This window comes from Sitophilus oryzae, unplaced genomic scaffold (genome assembly GCF_002938485.1).
Source record: "Sitophilus oryzae breed Bouriz unplaced genomic scaffold, Soryzae_2.0 scaffold_1498_pilon_pilon, whole genome shotgun sequence".
In the NCBI taxonomy this organism is placed as follows: Eukaryota; Metazoa; Arthropoda; class Insecta; order Coleoptera; family Curculionidae; genus Sitophilus; species Sitophilus oryzae.
The window spans coordinates 2,963,929-2,986,401 of record NW_022146167.1 but is presented as its reverse complement, the minus strand read 5'-3'; the positions used below and the strand labels follow the sequence as shown (position 1 = coordinate 2,986,401).

The window sequence follows — 22,473 nt, the reverse complement described above, 5'->3', positions numbered from 1 at the left end:
AAAATGGTTACATCAATATATATCCTTGTTTTGCGTAATAGAAAATAAAATAAATATTTTTGATTATTTTTATCAGAAATTACATTATTGCTAGGATTATTGCGTTCTTTGATTTTTAAATTTAAAACGGGTGAGTACGTTGAGTACGTTCACCGGTTGCCTAGATGCTGAAAAACAATTCTGACAGCTGCCATAACCTAAAAGGTGTTTGTATTTTATCGAACCTGGATAGTTTTATTCAATTTTCTGGAAAAGTCCGATTTAAAATGAAACTTGGTGTTGTGGAGTGTCGTCGCGTGTGTACTACTTCCTTTCTGGCACCCAGCTAATCGTCCAAAATGCATCGCAGGCGTAAAATGCGCCAAGTGTGCGTCGTGCCATTGAACTCGAATAGAGTGTAAAAAAACTCTGGAAAACCGTTTTTTCCTGCGATGGCCCTACCAAGTTGGATGCTCCGCACGCAACTAATGGGTACCCAGGGCCGTAGGCTAAATTTTAGGCCAAGTAAGTGTCGCACTTAACCTGTGCCATTATGGGCTCTAAACTGTCCTCTTTTAGGTAACAGAAATAGGGAAGAGGATCTATTTGAGTCGTACCTAAAGCAAGGTGAGGGACAAACATGACTCACGTATTTTGTTGTTTTTGAGTCTATTGATACTAAATTTAGACCGACACATCAAAATGTGTGGGCTTAATTAGGACACAAACAAGTCAATATTTTTTAAAGCACTCCATACCTTATTTTATCAATTTTATTTCATTTTTTTACAAATCAGGACTGTTATTCACCTATTTTATTAATCCTTTTTGATATCTATGTATGATATACATTTTTTAGCACTCAAAACATCACATCGTTTGATAAGCTATGCTTTTTTATCAAGGTTCGTTTTGTAAACTATAAACTATTTTTACAGATTCTCATGAATGCTTTAGAAATATATTAAGTAAGATTTTTGAACAAGAAATCGAAGAAAAAGCTCTTCTTAGTAATTTAAATACTTTTGTAAAGCTCGTACGTCATTATGAGAAGAATTCTATTGAAATAAATTTTAGCAGAAAGGATATTTTATGTTGGTAAGTAAATACTATGAAAGCGTAAAGCTGGCATACCATTGTTGAAAAACATTTTTAGCAAAGTTTACAGTTTTTCTGTAAATTTACACATTTTCTGTAAATTTACAGCTTTCTGTAAATTTACACTTTTTCTGTAAATTTACACATTTTCTGTAAATTTAAATTTTTTCCGCAAATTTACACTTTTTCTGTAAATTGCATGCGAAATACACTACCCTGCAAGACGACGAGAATTTAGAGAAAAGTGTAAATTTACAGAAAAAGTATAAATTTACAGAAAATGTGTAAATTTACAGAAAAACTATAAATTTACAGAAAAAACTACAAATTTACAGAAAATGTGTAAATTTACAGAAAAAGTATAAATTTACAGAAAACTGTAGCTTTACAAAAAATGTCCAAATTAGCAGAAAAAGTGTAAATTTACAGAAAAGCTGTAAATTTATAGAAAATGTGTAAATTTACAGAAAAAGTATAAATTTACAGAAAAAGAATAAATTTACAGAAAACTGTAAATTTACAGAAAATGTCCAAATTTGCAAAAAAAAGTGTAAATTTACAGAAAAGCTGTAAATTTACATAATAATTTTTTACATTTACTTTTTCATGTTGCGATGACTTTTTTTTAATTTATTTTATAAACCAGTTACAAAACTAAACTTGTTATTTTTTAGTTTAAGAATATCTTTATTACACGAATCTACTATAATAAGATCTGCAGGTCTAAGATGTATACGACATACTATTAAGGTTGAAAGTGATGTTATATATGTAAATAAAATTCTAATTCCATTTCTTATAAACAGGTATGTATTTAAAAAGGATAAACTATTTTTTTATGTAATTTTAATACTTACAGGTCACTTGATTTGATACAAAAAAATGATGTGGAGCGTATAGAAGCAATGAAACTGATGAGAAAATTACTGTCATTAGCTCCAAATATTTTTGATATGTCGATGGCCAGAAGTTTAGTGTCGCTTGCTAATGAAGGCACAGAGGGAAAAGATCGTCTGTTAAGGATAAGTTTGGCAACTCTTTCTGAAATAGGTGTGAAAATATACAAAATTAACGTTTTATTATTTTATCTGTTTAATTGTTTAATTCTGTCTATTGTTCAATTTGTCTTCCCTTCACTGACAGAGCTGTTTCAATTTGGTGCTGTAGAAAATTGTTCTTACATCAAAAAAGTGTTGGAGGTTATTTTCAAAAATACAACTATTATATCGTGTATGGTATGGACCCTATAGAAGTACTAAAAATGATTTTTTACTTGTAGGCTTACTAAATTCATCTCTTTTTATCGAGTCCGGTGGTGTGGCAGCTATAACTCGCAATTTAATAGACTGCCAAATACCGAAAATAGCCGAGTCTCTCTGTGGTATCCTGTTGTTGCTCTTAGATCGACCGAGTACTCGCAAAAAAGCAGCGGTAGATTTGCACAGTATAGCAGCACCGTTTTGCGACTTCCATTACAAGCATGGTTGGAAAGACAAACCCAGGTTTTTGTTATAATTATTTTTTTGTCTTGTTTTATCTTTAAATCAATTGTAGGAGAGATGAAAGGGAACTTAGGTTGAATTGTAGCAGGTTGGCTTTATTGACGATTTTAAGAAGCTGGCCTGGAGTGCTGCATTTTTGTAGTCCCAAAGATCAAGGCGGTTTTAAAGCCATCGTGGATGTGTTGTATTTAAATCAGCTTGAAGTTAGAGTGAGTATATGTATATCGAAAGATTGAAAAGAGAAAACATTTAACAGACCATTTTTTTCCAAATTTGAAATCTTAGATTTGAATTTTTTTATAAAATTGGACTAAGATAAAATTACAGGTCATAAAAATGTATGAAGATTGATTATTTATAATTATGAGCATGATATAGTTTAGTTTAGTTTAGTTTATTTATTAGTAATAACATACAAGAGAAGTATTTTTACAAGTCAAAAAAAAATATATATATAAAATTATAAAAATTGATAAAAATTTAGTTTCTACAGTTTTTTTTTGTTGTTTTTACATTGCATCATTAATACACAAATTTTATATAATAAAATGTATACAATTAACCAATAGAAAATCATTAAAACCTTAAAATTAAAACAAATATGTATGTCAAATATATGTTATAAATGAACAGATACAACACACAAACACTAACATAGACAAAACAAATGAAATACAGACTAAAGCTGGAACTGAAGTACTCCTCAAAAGAAAAAAATGCATTAATCACAAGGTAGTTTTTGATTTCTGTTTTGTACTGATTAAAATTAAGAGCCTTAATTCTAGCTGGTACCAGGTTATAAAACTTTATGCTCAAATATCTTGAACCATTCTTGGATCTCTCAAGCCGGCAAAAGTCCGGTACAAGATTGCTATTATTTCTTGTTGGGTAGCTGTGAAAATATTCATGTGACCTGTATAGATCAAGATTTTGCTTGACGAACAACAAACACTGCATAATGTACACACAGGGCAAAGTTAAAATCTTAAATTTTTTAAATAAATTACGACAATCCTCCCTGTAACCCACCCCTGCAATAATACGCACGCACTTCCTCTGCTGCGCAAAAACCTTATTGACATGACAAGAATGACCCCAGCAAAGAATAGCATAAGTCAGATGGGAATGAAAGTTGCCATGATATACTGTGAGAAGAGTTTCTCTTGAGGTTATCTGCACAAGATTTCTAAACAGGAAAAGTTCTTTTGATAATTTTTTTGACAGGTTGACAAGGTGGTTCTCCCAGGTCAGTCCTGTGTCTAAGTGCACCCCAAGAAACTTGGCTTCTGTTGCACAATGATGAAGTACAGGGTGATCAAAATTAATATTGTTTCTTAGAGTAAAGTTCATACTTTGCGATTTAGAGTGATTTAAAGATAGACGGTTAGCTAGAAACCATTGATTTAGGTTTTCTAGTGAAGTGTGATAATCAAGATTGTCAATCTCTAAGGGGTGGTAACTTATGTAAAAGGTTGTGTCATCGGCAAACAAAACAGTGTTGACTCCCCCTCCCTGGCAGTATGCTAGGTCGTTTATATAAATAAGGAACAAGATGGGGCCTAATACAGATCCCTGAGGTACACCATACTTCAGGGGTTGTTTTTCTGAGTTGCATTGGTTGAAATGAACATATTGATCACGGTCAGAGAGATATGACTTTAGTAATTGAACAGCATCGTCCTGAAAGTTGTAGGATATTAATTTTTTTAACAATATGATGTGCATAACACAGTCAAAAGCTTTGGTAAGGTCTAAAAATGATGCAAGAGTATCAAGCCACCTCTCAAACCCTTCCAATATATATAAAAGTATGAGTTCTGAATTTTAATAGGAAGGTCTTACGCCTTTCAATTTTTGTATTTTTTTCTTATTATTAAAAAGAAAAAATATCTCGGTTTCTACTGTTTGGAAAAAATATCTCGTCTTATATGTTTGTAGGAAATTGAATTCTCTACAAAAAAAGGTCTTTTACAATTTTTTTGTAAACCTCACCGTTGGAAAGTTATTAAAGGTTGAAGTTTGATTATTTTAATGCAGTTTTCCTTTTTCGTTTGACGATAAATATCTTTTAAACGGTTAATTTAATCAACTAATCATAAGAAACCATTTTTATAGAGCAGTGAATTTCCTACTAAAACACGAGTTGCGCGTATCATAATGATTTTTTTTCTAAATATTGAAAGGGAAAAGATATAGTAAAGCGTACAAAACAATTTAAAAAAATCATTCATAAACAAAAGATTACTGATTGGTACAAGGTTTTTTTAATAAAATTCTTCATCGTGGACAAAATAAAGTCTTTCTTAAAGTCTATCTTTGCCCAGATAGCTTCTTTGAGGCTATCGGATGGCTGTAATGTTCTACAAGCAGAGGTTTACGCCATAAAGGAAGCGGCTAGATGTATACGAGACTGCTGATAGACCAATAGGGATATAGTGATATACTCTGACAGCTTGGCCGCTTTAAGAAGCATCACCATGCAATCAGTGAGATCGAAAACTGTGATGGAATGCCGAGAAGCACTGTCCTGGCTGCGTCGGAGCGAGGCTACTCTGTGCTGGGTGCCAGGCCACAGCAATGTGGTGGGCAATCAGGAAGCAGACAGACTCGCCAAAGGCGGGGCCAGGGGAGAGGCCCTGACAGATGACCCACCACTTGTGACGATCAACACACTGAAGGGGGCTATAGGAACTACCATCAAAGCCAAGCAGCAAGAGATGTGGCAACACCGTGAGGACTGCGCTCGAAGACTATGGCCAGTGGTAGATAGCAAAAAGACAAAACAACTACTAGAGCACAAAAAGGACCTAGTACACATAATTGTAGGTGTCCTCACTGGAAACTGTCCCACGGGGGTAAACCTCGTAAGATGGAAAGTTTCCGACGACGACTACTGCAGAGAATGCGGAGAGGAAGAAGAAACCATAGAGCACCTGCTGTGCCACTGTCCGGCACTGGAATACCGACGCTTTAAAACTTTAGGGCAAGGTTTTTTGTAGGGACTAGAGGAAGCAGCAGAAGCCAACATCAGCGACATCGGGAACTTTGCAAAGAGCTGGAAGTGCTTTAACGCAAAGAAAGAATGAGAGGAAGGTTTGGTAAAACAATTCAGAGGTATCGCAATGGGCCCAAGGCCTCCGAGTGAGGGATCAAATATGATCCCAAACCCCAGCAACCTAACCTAACCTAACCCTTCTTCAATGGGAGTTATTCGTTTTTTTCAGACTCGCTACTTTAAGCATATGAAAACGTTTAATAAGTTCATAGTCACTAGGTTCCTTAATATCTTTTTCTCTTGCAAGCTTAACTTTTGCTATGACTTCATTATATCTTAAAAATGAAAAACAAGCACTATTATATTCTTGCGAGTGTTTAGTTTATCTTAATTTTTCACAGAAAATTTCTTCCATAGGGAAAATAAGACACAGCACTTTTTACAACGATAACAAAACAATTATACATAACCACAAAAAACAAACCGAATTTACGCCATATGTCTGTCAACGTTGCCAACGTTGAGCCCAATTTAATGTTATCCTTATATTGCTTGTTATTCAACTTATCCTTATTCATTCTTATATTTTACACCATGTGGCAACCGCGCTAACTGAATCTTTCAAACTCACTGCTATCGTCCAGGGAATGCTAGCATTCACTAGTAAAAGTTGGTTTCAAAACTAGCTGTTGAACTTTTTCTGGCGTAGTCTTAGCAAATCAGTGAATGTGAGCTTTTACTAGTCATTGTTAACAATCACTGATTTCCAACTTTTACTGTAACATATATAATAAATAGGATATTATAGGAATATTGTTTATTATTGTAGAAAGCAGTGTTGGATCTATTATACGATCTCCTGGGCTTACAACAACCAGAATGGTCAGACGAACTATCCGTAGCCCTTAGCGCTATCGATCCCTGCGAACCCCAGTCATCCTGGCGACTGAAAGAAGGCTTCGTGGCGGCCGAGGGCCGCGCAGTGTTGCCGCATTTAGCCGGAACAGCTCCGTCTCCTATCGAAATGCATTTAGCTCTACTGCTGCATTCCTTTTTAGAGTGCGGCCTCCTAGGGGCTCTGACCGAAGTTATTATCACTAGTGATACATTTATCAGTGTCAGAGCTACTATATTGTTAGGTAAGATAGTGTAGTTGGTGAGGAAAGGAATATATTTAAAGAATTTGAATGTTTTAGCGGAACTGTTAAGATTGATTCAAGTATTGTTGCCACCGGGATGTTGTAATCTATCGCCTCCTCTTCCTGCTTTGGTGGATTATGCTACAAAGAGCAAGCCTCAAGCGATGGCGGCTATAACGGCTTTGCAACAGTTGCATAAGTATGATTTAGTAGTATTTTTAGTATTGTTGGCTAAGAAAAAAGCTGAAACTCGCGTCGGTTGGGAAAGAAAAAATCATAAAACATTTAATATGGCTATTTCTAACTATTTTGGCACGTCTATAAACCGTTGATTTTCTGATATACTCTCATTGTTATTACATACACAAATTTTACATTAACAGTTAAAAGGTTTACTAAAAAGTTTCAAAGTGTCTATATATGAAATATTACCATTGGAAAAAATTCAGTTTCTACCTTTGAATAAATAGATTAACGAAGGAATATAATGCTATCCATGTATTCATGCATGGTCGGCGGAAAGAGGACTCTAGGCTGGGGATCCTTGACAGTTCTGTTTGACGATTCATTTGACACATTTGAATTTGATTTGAAATTTTGTGGATTTGTCAGTCTTTACTGAACTTATTGTATGTTATTTATTATTCATTCTTCTACTGATAGTTGTTTAAAGGTAGTAAATCTAGAAGGAAATTGTGGCAGAACTTAAATTACCAGTGACACTATTGCGATTTATTGAAAAAGACTGTAAAATAGTTGGTTGTGTAGCGTGCGGTGGATCTCGGTCAAAATCGAGGGAAAAAATGGAATATTTTTCGCTAGTAAGTGACAATATAATATACATACGTGTAGTAAAACGATCATTTATGAAATTCGCTTAAAATTAATTATATATTTTTTTTTCTTGCATTTTTGCTTTTATTTACTACTTGTCAAAGATTAGATGTCAAAGAATTTTGATATGTCAATTTGACTTACCTGCTTCAGTAGCGTATCGGATGTTTGTGTTAATAAATCATTATTATAACTTATCTATTTTTATTAGAATTATATATTTTTATAACAATTTTAATAACTACCAACATTTATTCACAACGTAAAATAAAACAACAAATTATTGAGTCTACCCCATGCGATTGAGTCTACCCTACATCATAGTTTTACACTTTTTAAATAAAATTAGAACGGCACTGATAAACCGGAATTTAAGTCGGCCATATTTGAGTTCCATCGCGGTGGATCTAAAATTTTTGATATGCTCCTTCCCTAATCTTTTTATTCAAAGGTTTATACCAATAACTGTGACATTTGTCGGTGTATGGCATTTTTGGTAATACATTTTTACTTGACTAAAAACTCTGCAATTTGTCTCTTTTTGAATTCAATCTCCAAAAATAAAAAAGTTATAGTCTGCGTAAGACAAAATAAAAAGTATAAAGAGTGTATAATCAAATCTTGTATTCCCACAGACTAATGAAGAAAAGACCAGCGTCTTATAGTCTTCATCTGGATTATATAATAAGAAATAGTTCTAACAAAAGGTCAAGACTTAAACAAGAAAGAAGTTTGAGACATAAAGGGTTTAAGTCCAAGCTACATCAAGTTAAGGTAACTAATTTTGAATTTTGGTTTAGTTGTTATGGATAAATAAATAATCATTAAAACGTCAGCCTTATCTTATGTACTTAATTCTTTTTTTCAATGAAAATATAAAATATTAAATTTTCAATGTTTTTACTACTCATAGAAATAAGTAAACCTAGAGGGTGTTCTAAATTTGTAATCAATAATTTACACTTAGGAGAATCTAAACAACACTTACAGATGTTAAATTAATTGAATTTTCCATTTAATTTACACATAAAACACATTTTACTTGGTTTTCGATTGTATTAACAAATACAGGGTGGTCCGAACTGTATTCCCGAAACTTCGGCAGCATATTCTGCAGATAAAAATAAGTAAAAAAGTTCGTATAAGTGTATGTCCTAAAGTGCTTAGTTTCAGATATACAGGGTGTAGAAGTTTCATTTTTATTTCGATTTTTTCCAAATAATTTCTGAAGTAACGTTAATATTTGGATGAAAATTTGTGTCTAGGAGTTTTTTGACACGAGAAACTTGATTTTGATGTCAATATGACTCCTACTGGTAGAGGGCGCCACCTACATATATTTTAACTGATTTGAAGCGAAATAAATTCTTGTCCGTACCTGTATAAAACTACGGAGGGAAAAAATATACATCTCTGCGACTTTTTACGCAAAAAATATCTCTTAGTAAAAATCGCTACGAGCAACCGTTCTCAAGATATTTAGAATGGAAATAGTCAATACATGTCATTATTGACGAAAAATAAACACGTTGAGTAGATATAGTTATTTCACTGAAATAATAAATTTGGAAAATTTTTATTTTTTAAAATTAATCATAAATTTTTCTGCAAAAAATGATGGTAAAACAGTTTCTGTTGAACTTTTGGCACAAAAACTTTCAAATTTATGATCTCAGTCTAATAACTATTTTAGAATTAGAATTTAGAATGAGTGGGAGGGGGGTTAATCACTTCGACCTTACAGATCCATTGTGTCCCCCTTTCTTGAGTCATAACTCATCATACAGTCCCAGGGCTTTGACAAAAGCCAGTATCTGGGACGGTTTTATAGAGGGTAGTTCTCCATCTCCAATATCAGTCCTACCAAAATTCATGGCACGAATGGTTGTCGTCTCGGCGCACTCAGTGATGAGGTGTACTGGTGTTTCCCCATCTTCCCCACATAATCTGCATTCGCCGTTCGTTTCTTCTTAGTTTCAATCTACTGAGGTGTTCATTGAGGAGACAGTGTCCTGTTAAAAACCCCGTGACAATCCGAAGATTGTTCTTACTCGGACCCAGGAAGATCTGTGATTTTTCTTGATCATAAGCCCTCAGAAACTTCTTCGGGTGTCTTAGACCATTGCAAGATTTCCATTCCAGGTTGCGGATGGAATCTTCCAAGTTCTTGAGTTCCGCCTTGAGTTGGTTACCACTTGGAAAGCAGAACGGTTCTGGTCCAGTTAGTGGAGTGTTCGCTCCTTTCCTAGCTAGATTATTTACTTTTTCATTGCCTTCTATTAATTAATAACTATTTAGTCAACATATGTTTAATTTATGTCAATGATGACAGGACTTGATAATTTTGATTCCAAATATCTCGAAAACCAATACTCGTAGCGATTTTTACCAAGAGACATTTTTTACGTAAAAAACGTCGTTAATGTATATTTTTTTACTCAGTAGATTGATACAGGTACGGACGAAAAGTTATTACTCTTCAAACCAGTTAAAAAATATGTAGATGACGTCCTCTACTAGTAGGAGTCATATTGATATCAAAATCAAATTTCTCATGTCAAAAAACTCCCAGACACCAATTTTCATCCAAATATTGACTTTACTGCAGAAATTATTTGGAAAAAATCGAAATAGAAATGAAACTTCTACACCCTGTATATCCGAAACTAAGCATTTTAGAACATACATTTATACGAACTTTTTTTACTTATTTTGATCTGCAGAATATGCTGCCGAAGTTTCGGGAATACAGTTCCTGTATATTAGAACTCATCTAGGTTTACTTATTTCTCTAAACCTTTAGTGTAATTCTAGAAACGCCACAAGTTTTTTTCTATTTTATTATGTATTTAAATTCTTAGGCTGTTTTAAAAGACGGCGACGATATGGTGAAAGACACAGGCGTTCTATCAACTAACGATGCCTTAGCCTGGAACTGGAACCTTATAAAGATGATATTGAAGGTAGTGTTTACCGAATTTAACCGTAAAATTAAGTGAAACTGATTTATGTTTTATGGTTAGGGCGAGAGAAATCCAAAATTAGATCTGTCAGATTCTTCCCACAAGATTTTCGTGAAGAGACTGTTAGATTTCTTCACTCCTTCTCATAACAAATATTCTCACATGGACCTAGGAACAACGCCTGCGGATTCTTTGGATTTAACCACTAGCGGAATTGAATTGGTGAATTATTTGGTGGAACTTAAACAGCCTGAATTCCAGGTAAGAATATTTTATTATTACAGAGCGTTGGGCCTGTGAATGTGAATTTTACCGTTTATGATCATTTTCGTGTTTAGGTTATGGTATTTTCATGAGGTGATTCTGTTCATATTTAACCTGTGACTTTTTATTTGCTGCTAGTTCATTCACCATTCTCAGTGAAAATACCACGGATAGTGATTTTTTGCCCATCTCTAACCACAGATAAAGATTGTATTCTATGGTATTTTTTATTATTTGATTTTTGTATACTTTTATCAAAATCAAATAAGCGTTTGAAAAGTATACAGGGTGGTCCGATCTGTATTCCGGAAACTTCGGCAGTATATTCTCCAGATAAAAATAAGTAAAAAAGTTCGTATAAATCTATGTCCTAAAATGCTTAGTTTCGGAGATACAGGGTGTAGAAGTGTCATTTTTATTTCGATTTTTTCCAAATCATTTCTAAAGTAATGTCAATATTTGGATGAAAATTAGTGTCTGGGAGTTTTTTGACATGAGAAATTTGATTTTGATGTCAATATGACTCCTACTGGTAAACGGCGCCACCTACATATTTTTTAACTGGTTTGAAGAGTAATAACTTTTCGTCCGTACCTGTATAAAACTACCGAGTAAAAAAATATATATTTACGACGTTTTTTACGTGAAAAAGGCCTCTTGGTAAAAATCGCTACGAGTAATGGTTTTCGAGATATTTGGAATCGAAATGATCAATACTTGTCATTATTGACATATATTAAACATTTTGACTAAATAGTTATTAGACTGAAATCATAAATTTGAAATGTTTTTGTGCCAAAAGTTCAACAGAAACTGTTTTATCATCATTTTTTGCAGAAAAATTTATGATTAATTTAAAAAAAATAAATTATTAATTTTCCAAATTTATTATTTCAGTGAGATAACTATCTACTCAACCTGTTTATTTTTCGTCAATAATGATAAGTATTGTCTTTTTCCATTCTAAATATCTTAAGAAGCTCGTAGCGATTTTTATAAAGAGATATTTTTTACGTGAAAAGTCACAGAGATGTATATTTTTTCGCTCGGTAGTTTTATACAGGTACGGACAAAAAGTTATTACGCTTCAAAACAGTTAAAACACATGTAGGTGGCGCCCTCTACTAGTAGGAGTCATATTGACACCAAAATCAAATTTCTCATGTCAATTCAGACACCAATTTTCATCCAAATATTGACGTTACTTCAGAAATTATTTAGAAAAAATCGAAATAAAAATAAAACTTCTACATCCTGTATCTCAGAAAGTAAGCATTTTTGGACATACATTTATACGAACTTTTTACTTATTTTTATCTGCAGAATATGCTGCCGAAGTTTCCGGAATACAGTTCAGACCACCCTGTATAATTTTCTTCCTATATGTGTTCAGTATTTTTAGACACACTATATATTACCTTTTTAAATATTCCAGTGCATGGTTCTGGACCTGTTCAAAGACATCAAAACGCAAATTCAAGCCATAACCAGCAGCAGAAGCGTTCACGACTGCCTGTTCAGTCCTGCTCACATGGTGAACACTCATTGTCAGAGTTATTTCCTCTTGATTGGTCAATTTTCCAGAAGCGAACCTGGCTTGTGGTTGCTCGACACCATCGACATGTTTTCTATGTACGTATATACAGGGTTGTACATTTTTTGTAGCAGGAGCCGTAGAAATAATAGAAGCAAAAAAAAATAGAAAACATTGAATAAAAAGAATAATGAAGGGGTACTACTATATCAAAAAAATTAGTCAGGCCGATAAGGTACTTTAATATGGCTGACAAATTCAGGTTTATCAGTGGCTTTCTATTTTTTGACTTGTGAACATTTTTACCAAGAGATCTTTTTGATATAAAAAATGACGGAAATGTATATTTATTCACTCAGTAGTTTTATACAGATGTGGACGAAAAGTTATTACTCTTCACTATAGGAATGATTGCACTCTGCATAAGCAACAATTTTTAAAGCCTCTTTGTAAGATTCACTATAATCTCATTGTAATTTAAATCCTAACACGATGTTTTTCCAGATTTATACACCTTGCATAAAACTATTTATGAAATAACAAAAAATAAACATAGTAATGCACATGTTTCAAACTCTAAAAATTCAATTAGTCATCAAGCTTAATGAAACTTAACAAAACCGAGCTTTTCATGACGTTTAGCTTCCATCTCTAATCTATAAACATAAAAATAGTGTGACCCTTTCCTTAGTTCTTATTTATTCAATTATTTATACTTAAAAGGGGAACAAAATATAATATTTCTATCCCATTTTATAGGTTAAAGCAACTTGCAACAACAACTCTTCACGATTCCTACGTCAAATTGATAATATCCAGCCTGGATTATAGTATACCGGGACCGTCTAGGGATATCCTCGAAGCGGTACTTACCTGTGAAGTGGAAAATTCTCGATTGTACGCGACCCAGTTCATGTTAGTTTTGCTCAGAGTGAAAAGTCCCAACTTTGCTAGTTGGGCTATAAGGCTGTTGGTCAGACAGCTGGATGATGAATCAAGGTAATTTTTTTTGTAATACAACTTTAATTGAAGATAAAATAATTTCTTTTTTTACATACATTTGTGTCTCTAGACTAATTTAGGGTGTATTCCGTTGCTTACCTTGGTTATGGTTTAATGTTCCGTTTCTATCGGTTTCCTGAAAGTTTTCTTATTACGGAACACGGTTCCTGAAAAATTCGGTTATAACTGTCATCAAACTAACCAGCGCGAGAAGGCTGGTTTTTCTGGTTTTGTTTGTCAATCAGTGTCATTTATGTGACAGAAATCAAGCAAATATTGGAAGTTTGAGTGAAATTCTCATTTAATTTCTAAAATTTGAAATAATATTTTGTATTTACATCCAAAAGCAATGGAGGTAGGCAGTAAAGGTAAATAAATTTCATTAACTAAATAGAATTACTTTTTAGGACCATTTAAACTTATCATGCAGCCATTGTTTCTTAAAGTCAGGAACATTTAAAGAAAACATGAGAAACAAGACACCAAGTAATCGTGAATGTTTTGTAAGCTATAAAAATATAAATATTGATTAGATTTGTTTATTTATTATTGATCTGTTTTAATATTGGACCTGCAAATCTTCACTTGAGCTGTCTAACGAGTTTAACAGTTTATTAATAAAGTACTTTTCAATATTAAACTCCATTGAAAAGATGAAGCAAACGTAAAAGCAGAGAATGGATACATTAAAAATGCATATTTTATAATAGAAGTATTGAAATTTAGAAAACGTCAATAATTTGACGTTTCCAGTATTTTACCAAACCGTTCCATATCAAACCGATGTTTTTCAGGAACCGCTCTTTACCGTATTTTACCGGTCTGGTTCACCTGGTTTTGCAACGGAATACAGCCTTATTTTCTATTTGCCATTTTTAAAATACATATATGTAAATTGAAAATCTTTCATTTTTTTTTTAATTCTGTTAATATCAAGGTCCTTTTTATTTTAGAAAAGTCAGTTTATCTGCTTTATCCACTCTCCACGAAGCCTGCGAGCTTCCTGATTGCCTAGAAGCTTTAACAGACCTAAATCCAAACCTGAGCGACTTAGGAGAAAAGGGTGAACTCCTTTCTATCAGAATGTTGTCCACCGAGAAAGGGTACAAAAAAGTAGGAAAAGATAAGGTTTGTAATATCATATCGGTAAGTTTAGTGATATTTAAAAGATTCTTTTTAAACAGGTTCTAGAATTAATAACGAAATGGAATACCTACATGAACTTCAGGTATGTCAAGTTAGTTGAGGGAGATATATCTGATTCTCTCACTTTGCATCAGAGGAACGAGGATGGGAAATATGATAGACGCGTGTCTGGAGCGACGGGTAGTAGAACAAACAGGTTAGATGAGTGAAACATACATTTTTTAAGTATATAATCTAATTTTTGTGTTGTGTGATTTCAGGAAAGATATATTTTTACCTCCCCATCTTTACGGACAGCTGAATGAGCATTCTGAAGGTTTTCAGTTACTCATAGCCACTGGTTCCATTAACAGCATGATTGAGGTATGTTCCTATTCTAGATTATATATACTTTCGTAGTTAAAACTATAATCTAGTCTCTGAATAAAATAAAAATTACAAATTTGGAGCGTCTATTTAAGTTAGTTGATTTTTTATAGCGTTTAAAATGTAATTTTTATATTTTTATCAACATCCCCCTACTATAAAGCGATATAAAGTAATGTTTGAGATAAAATTGAATATATTTTAAAATCCATTAACATTATGGCACTAAGTACCTTAGCCATGCAGAAGCGACAGCAAGCGTCGGCTTCTTTGGAGTAAGTGTGGCATTTTTTTTCACCTTGAGAAGTCATTTATTACTTAAAATAAAATTATAAACGTCATTACCAGGGGTTAAAGAACCTATACACATATTAACCAGGGATTTAAGCGCCTGTCCTTTTTTGTGTCGTTTTCGTGTAATTCTTTATTTGGGTATAGAACATATAGTTTGTCCAACGAGTCAGGGAAGATTTCGAGAGACGACATGAAAAAATGACAGAAAATACAATTTGCCTGTGAATTAAAATGACAGACACAACTGTCACTGTCAGGGATCCTCATTTTGGACAAACTATATTTTAAAAATTATATATTAACTCTAAATCATTATTTTTTTTAGCTAATTCAAAAAGGAAATTCAAATACAGAAGACGAAATACTAAAACTAAAATCAGCAATTTGGGCTACCAGTCACATGAGCACCACAAGTCGCGGTATAAGTGTCTTGAATACCTTGGGTTTCGTGGAGAATATGATAAAGTTGGTCACCAGCAACCCTGTCTACGCTATTCGAAGCACTGCTTTTTACGCTCTAGGTCTAGTGGCAACGACACCTGGTGGTGCTGACGAGTTGTATTTGAATGGTTGGCTAGCCACGCGTCACAATAGGTAAGGGAATAATGTGCACTAGTTCAAATGTCCTTTGATTTTATCCATTTATTTGATTTTATATAACAAAGCTACCTAATGCCTTTTCTGTCTTGTATTTTACGGTTATAACACTACCTAGGACTTTGAATAAGAAGACTAAGGAAGGAGCATAATGCTATCCATGTATGCATGCATGGTGGGCGGAAAAAGGACTCTAGGGTAGGGATCCTTGACAATTCTGTTTGACGATTCATTTGACACATTTGAATTTGATTTGAAATTTTGTGGATTTGTCAGTCTTTATGGAGCTTATTTTATGTTATTTATTATTTATTCTACTGCTGATAGTTGTATAAAGGGAGTAAATCTAGATGGAAATTGTGAAACTTAAATTAACAGTGACACTATCGCAATTTATCGAAAAAGACTCTAAAAGAGTTGGTTGTGTAGCGTGCAGTAGATCTCGGCAAAAATCGAGTGAAATAATAGAACAGCTTTTCGCTATTAAGTGACTATATAATATACATACGTGTAGTAAACTGATCATTTATGAAATTCACTTAAATTAACTAATTATATATTTTTTCTTGCATTTTTGCTTTTATTTACTACTTGTCAAAGATTAGATGTCAAAGAATTTAGATACGCGAATTTGACTTACCTGCTTCAGTAGCGTATCGGATGTTTGTGTTAATAAATAATTATTAAAACTTACCTATTTTTGTTATAATAATATGTTTTATAACAATCTTAATAACTACCAACATTTATTCACAACGTAAAAAAAATATTGAGTCTACCCTACATCATAGTTTTACATTTTTTAAATAAAATTAGAACGGCACTGATAAACCGGAATTTAAGTCGGCCATATTTGAGTCCCATCGCGGTGGACCTAAGATTTTTGATATGCTCTTTCCTTAGTCTTCTTATTCAAAGGCCTAGGAGCATTATTTTGTTGCCATAGATTACGTCGAATGTCTAACAGTGAAAAATTCGTAATTTCAGCAGTTTTTATTTTTAAGGAGCTCTTAAAAGTTCCGGTAGTTCAAATATACCAAACTCCTTTTTTGTTTTCTTAGGCACGATCGATGGCCGGTGATTCAGGAAGAGCTGATAGACGCTTATTTCATGTCGTGTTTCGCCGCTTCTTTGGGAGGCCGAGGTAACAATACTACTCTAGGAAGCGACAACTTCGAGTCGCAAGACGACGACATAACATTGAGCGAAGGAGACGAAAAACTGATCGAATACCCGACCTCACCTTCCACCATTCCAGGTTAGATATTATTATTTATTTGTAAAATAGAAAATAAAGACGTTCAAATGCTTATAAGGTTTGTCCAATGAGTCGGAGAAATTTTGACAGACTACATGCAAAAAAAAGGATAATTTACCTGTAAAGTAAAGTGATAATCAACTGTCACTGTCTAATGGAGTGGTCAGAATTAAAATGGATCAAGTCCAATTTCCTACTATTTTAAGATAATCGTCTTTATACTTTTAAAAAATATTGTTTTTTTCCAGTAGATAAATGAATCAAGTCATACTTCACGCATTAAGCAGCTATAGCCTCTTTCTGTTTGGTTTCTGAATATTCTGTTGATTTCTTTCAGAAGTGAACTGGATCAAGTCCATAAAATTTAACGCTGTGCGCGATTTTAACGCACGAGCTAAAGTTTAGAGCTAAAAAAAATATATTTTTTGATAAAATGGATGACATTGAAACCATTTTATCAAAAGTCTGAACCATTTAGACCAAGTGAATCAGATTATCAGCCATCTGAAAGGTCTGATTCTATCGATTCTGAAAGTATACTTTGATTTATCATTATTTTCACTATTACCACTAATAAGTTATGCTGTTTTTCTTACAAATACTTAAATAATTGTACTTATTATAATACTTAGATTGTTGATCTGAATAAAACTGCACGGGGTAGAAAAATATTATTTCATATAGACGTAACGTAACTCACTCTAAAAAGCAACACATGAAACCTATTCTTCCCTTTATCCCACCTATATACCATAATCTTTATAAAAAATCGAAGAAAACACTATTAATAGACAATGCGAAGTCAACAAATCCCTTAATGACGAAGAAGAATGTGCCGACGAACCAATTTATATCTAAAATTTCAAATATTTTCAAAGATAAAATGGTTCAAGTCCAAAAAAGCATAAACAAACGTTCTTAAAAATGACCACAGTTGTATTTTGAGTTACTTTAGTTTGCAATTATACAATTTAACATAAATATAATAAAGCATTGTGTCAAGTTTTCTTCTCCAGCTTGTTTTATTTTAATTAAGTAACATTAAAAAACTTTAACTCTCATTTTCTCCATAATTATTTTCTAGGACTTGATCCAGTTCACTTTTGAACCCCTCATATATCCTCTCGCTGGGCAGATTTTACACGTGTCACAACGTGGCACAATAAAGGAAATATTTCTCATACTTTATTTGTTTAATTGACCAGCCCTCCGAATCTTTCTTTTACATCTTGGCCCCACGTTGGGCACCAAAAAGTAACAGATGTAACACTAGTTGAACAGATTATTCCTAGTCAACTAACTACTGTTAAAATTAACTATTTGGTTGCTGAAATAGATGTTCCTCATTTCAGATGTCCGCAAATTGAAACAGTGGACGTTGCCGGCTAATCGGACCCCGCCAGAAGTGTTCCATAAACGGTCTATGTCGGAATCCAAGACGTTCGACACGAGCAACGGCATAGAAGACCACAGGTATGGTCCGTACGAGCACGTCATCGGTAGACAGAGAAACAGTTCCATGACCGAAAGTACTACCTCCGGTGTTAGTTCCTGCGATTCGTTACAAAATAGGCAAGGGGGAGGGTAAGCACATTCTTTTTGGTTTAATTTCCTCAAATAAATTAAAGCCTTTTTCATAGTATTGCAAAATATATTTTTTTTACGATTTTAAGTCTATGAACTATAAGATTATTTTTCTATTAGAGCCAACTATTTGCAAACTCTGAGCCCCATACCTAGTTCAACTAGTTTAAGTGTACTCAAACTACCTCCGCAAACAAAAAGACATTCTCACAGGGTCTCCTCCAACAGTAAGTAGTTGAAAACGTTAATTAATATCACATTTATCCATAATTGTTATACACGTTTATTTTACCACAATTTTATCTCAATTTTTTCGATACTTATTATACGCTTATCGATAAGTGTTATACGATTATCGATAATTCTTATAAGATTAATGATTATTGTTATACGATTATCGATAATTCTTATACGATTATCGATAAATGTTATACGATTATCGATAAATGTTATACGATTATCGATAATTGTTATACGCTTATCGATAATTGTTATACGCTTATCGATAATTGTTATACGATTATCGAGAATTGTTATACGCTTATCGATAAATGTTATACGATTATCGATAATTATTATACGCTTATCGATAACTGTTATACGATTATCGATAAATGTTATACGATTATCGATAATTGTAATACGATTATCGATAATTGCTATACGATTATCGATAATTGTTATACGCTTATCGACAATAATTTTTATACTCTTATCGATAATTGCTATTTAGGTGCTGGTTCGGAGGCTTCGACTTCCTCTCTGACAGGCAGTACCTCTAATGAACTCAGCGTTCAAAACATGCTGGGTTATCAAACTATAAGGTACATTAGACGGAGAGATTCGCTCAACTTTCATAGAACTGAGAGAGATGATTATTTGTTCAGACCTCCACCACAAACGTAAGTCTTTCAAAAGTATTACAATTAATTTTCTACGCATTTATATCTTTCCAAACATGAAATCACAAATTCACGATTCTTCTTGTATCAAAAATATTCATATTAAAGCTAATGAGCTTGACTGTGTTCATTTTTTTTTATTAGGAGCCGAAAATCACTCACAGAAAGCGTGTACAACGCGGAACCGAGCACCACGGTACACTTTTCCAGTTTTCAAACTCAGAAATTCGAACCCGTTTACGAACCTTCCAGGAACTACAAGCCCAGAGACGCGGTCTACATGGGCATATGCTTGCCCAAAACCGTAGCAGATATTTATCCGCCAGAAGTAGAGGTAAGAAACGGAAAATCCACGTAAAAACTCTATCACAAACCGGATTTTGTTACAGATAAATTACGTGAGGCCGATTATTTTTGATGATGAGCGGAACTTGAACGCTGCGATGGATTCGAAACTTTCTGAGAAGGAGGCGAAAAACTCTCTGAGGGTGTGGCAACATTGCAAGGAAAGCTGTCTGCATTGTAGTCAGTTACAGCTAAGTCCGATGGTGTTGGATTTCGGAAATGGTAAGGAATTTTGGGTTATATTTTAATTTATATCCTTGATATACAGGGTGGTCCGAACTGTATTCTAGAAACTTCGGCAGCATATTCTGCACATAAAATAAGTAAAAAAGTTCTTATAAATGTATGCTCTAAAATGCTTAGTTTCGGAGATACAGGGTGTAGAAGTTTCCTTTTTATTTCGGTGTTCTCCAAATAATTTCTGAAGTAACGTCAATATTTGGATGAAAATTGATATCTGGGAGTTTTTGACAGAAGAAATTTTATTTTGATGTCAATATGACTCCTATTTGTAGGGGGCGCCACCTACATGTGGTTTAACTATTTTGAAGAGCAATAACATTTCGTCCGTACCTGTATAACTGCTCATCGTCATAAAAAACAATTTTCGTACCACGAATTAGGGAAAAGATTTTTATCTGTATACATATAGTATACCTAATTTGTGGTATTATTCTTTGACTAGTTCGAGTTTAGTATGTAACTAAATTCAACATTTCAGATGCGCTCAAAACAGACGTGCTGAAAATTTCGGAACGCCTCTCCAACCCAGTCCTGAGCAAACTCTACAAGAACCAGCTGGTACGACTCAAGCAAAAGGACACAAAACCGTTCAAAGACGTTTGCGTGTACTCGGAAGTGTGTAAACTCTTTTCCGAGACCAGTTATTCCCTCGTCACGCGCCGAATCTTGCACGAACTCTTTTTGGAGGTGAACTACGAAAAACTGTTGGATATACCGCAGAAAATCCTGGGGATGGACCCGAAACAACGTGCTACGGGGGGTAGAAAAAGCACCGGGGATATAGTAGTGAGTCCTACGGAGTTTAAAACTGTGGATTCGCTGAAACTCATTTGCTCGGAGAATAAGTTTCCGATAAGGACTCGGAAAAATACCAACTGAGTTTAGTGTGCTAAGTTTTCAAGGTATTTCTTCTTAAAAAGGTCTGATTAGTGTTGATGTGATGGGTATGCAACTAACAACACTTTCAGTCCTAATAATATTATGTTCTTTCTGTATTTTACGTTTTAATTTCAACCTTAAACATAGTAAATAAAGTAGAGAATGATGTGGTACCAATCTGGAATCTTATCTTTACATAAAACTTTATGTTAGTGTGGAGGCTAGACCCATTGCTATATGAATTATTGGAATCCGGAGTTTAACCATAGTTTTTTTATTGCAAATAATTAATCTTCATACAATTTTATGACAACCCGTATTTTTTTATTTGACTTCAATTTCATCCCATTTTTTTTTAAATTAATCAATATTAAGAATTTCAAATTTACACTTTTGCAATCTCTGACGTCACCTATCAAAAGTGTCACGGTTTGCCGTTAAAATGATCTTCACAGCAAAATCTCGTACTTTGCTGACATATTTTTGTCTTGCCGGTTCAAACCAGGCTCTTCGACGGCTTTCATCCAAAGGAACAGTTATAAAACCTTTTTCTGGAGGGCCTTCAGAGTTATTTAGATAGCCCTTCACAAAACAAACTTTAACACCCTTCATTACAAAAATAATAAAGAGAGTACAATAGAACAAAATTGAAACTCAAAGTATTTTATTGCGCCACACGCAAAATCCACAAAATCCAAATCTAACCTCGAACCCCCGAACGCCTCGAACATCCGAACAACTTTGGTAGTGTTTAGTGCTTCGATAAAAATGGCAGTAACCTGTTAATTATAAAAATTTAAGTTTTAATTTCTAGTAATAAAAAATATAAAAGTAAATTTAATATTGGTGTAATAAGGAATAATCCCACATAAAAACGTATTTTTTAACGATCTTAATAAAAATAGAAAAATCTAACGTGATTTTAAGATACGGTAGCAGAGAACTAGACACGCCATAATATTATTCTTCAGAGGCTCGCGCCCTCTGCCAACTATTCAGTCAAATGCTGATAGGTGACGTCACAATTTTCTACGCGTCATTTGAAACCAGTGAAATTCGTATTGAATTTGATTTATTATTTATTCCTTATTGTAACTTCGTTGCATTTCTTTTTGTATTGAGGGAATACTTTTTAATCACTTCATTTGAATTTTATATTAAAAATAACAAAAATTTACTATGGTTAAACACCGGATTATTGAAATACTTCGAGTATATCAGTTTTGTCCTCTGCGAAAAAGAAAAAACAGAGACGTTAAATATCACTTTGAATTTGTTTTTTACAGAGAAAAAAGTTATAGATTTGTCATAATTACGCAACACAGAAACTTAACAAAATTCTTTTAGTAATTCCATTTATACACTAAGATGCAAAAAAATTGCAACGGAAATTTTTTTATTTTTATGGGAAAACATAACAATATATTTGCAGCCTCATTAACAGTATGAACCGACGTCTACAGACAGGGGAGGCAATACAAAGTATTAAGAGTATTTTTTACAAGTTTTTTGTTTATTTGTACAATTAGTTATTACAGTTATTTTTTTT

The 22,473-nt window shown here is 33.4% G+C and overlaps 1 protein-coding gene across 1 annotated transcript; it reads left to right on the top strand.

Moving 5' to 3' along the window:
* Positions 1-164: 164 nt before the first annotated feature.
* LOC115877762 (rapamycin-insensitive companion of mTOR) lies at positions 165-22,473 on the top strand. The gene is made up of 25 exons (XM_030894071.1): positions 165-504; positions 559-606; positions 918-1,077; positions 1,752-1,883; positions 1,937-2,127; positions 2,357-2,579; positions 2,632-2,788; positions 6,404-6,713; positions 6,771-6,912; positions 8,183-8,321; positions 10,409-10,510; positions 10,571-10,771; positions 12,210-12,406; positions 13,068-13,307; positions 14,264-14,438; positions 14,495-14,652; positions 14,717-14,819; positions 15,442-15,710; positions 16,775-16,971; positions 18,324-18,555; positions 18,676-18,782; positions 19,289-19,457; positions 19,602-19,791; positions 19,847-20,024; positions 20,524-22,473. Exons 1-25 carry the CDS (start codon positions 432-434, stop codon positions 20,922-20,924), a joined length of 4,494 nt encoding a protein of 1,497 aa, XP_030749931.1. The 5' UTR covers positions 165-431; the 3' UTR covers positions 20,925-22,473.

Excerpts from the sequence above, each read along its gene's own strand:
- LOC115877762 (XM_030894071.1), top strand. The coding sequence starts at position 432 with ATGGCCCTACCAAGTTGGATGCTCCGCACGCAACTAATGGGTACCCAG. Across the intron at positions 2,789-6,403 it reads TAAATCAGCTTGAAGTTAGA|AAAGCAGTGTTGGATCTATT; the intron begins GTGAGTATATGT and ends TTATTATTGTAG. Across the intron at positions 14,439-14,494 it reads AAAAAGTAGGAAAAGATAAG|GTTCTAGAATTAATAACGAA; the intron begins GTTTGTAATATC and ends CTTTTTAAACAG.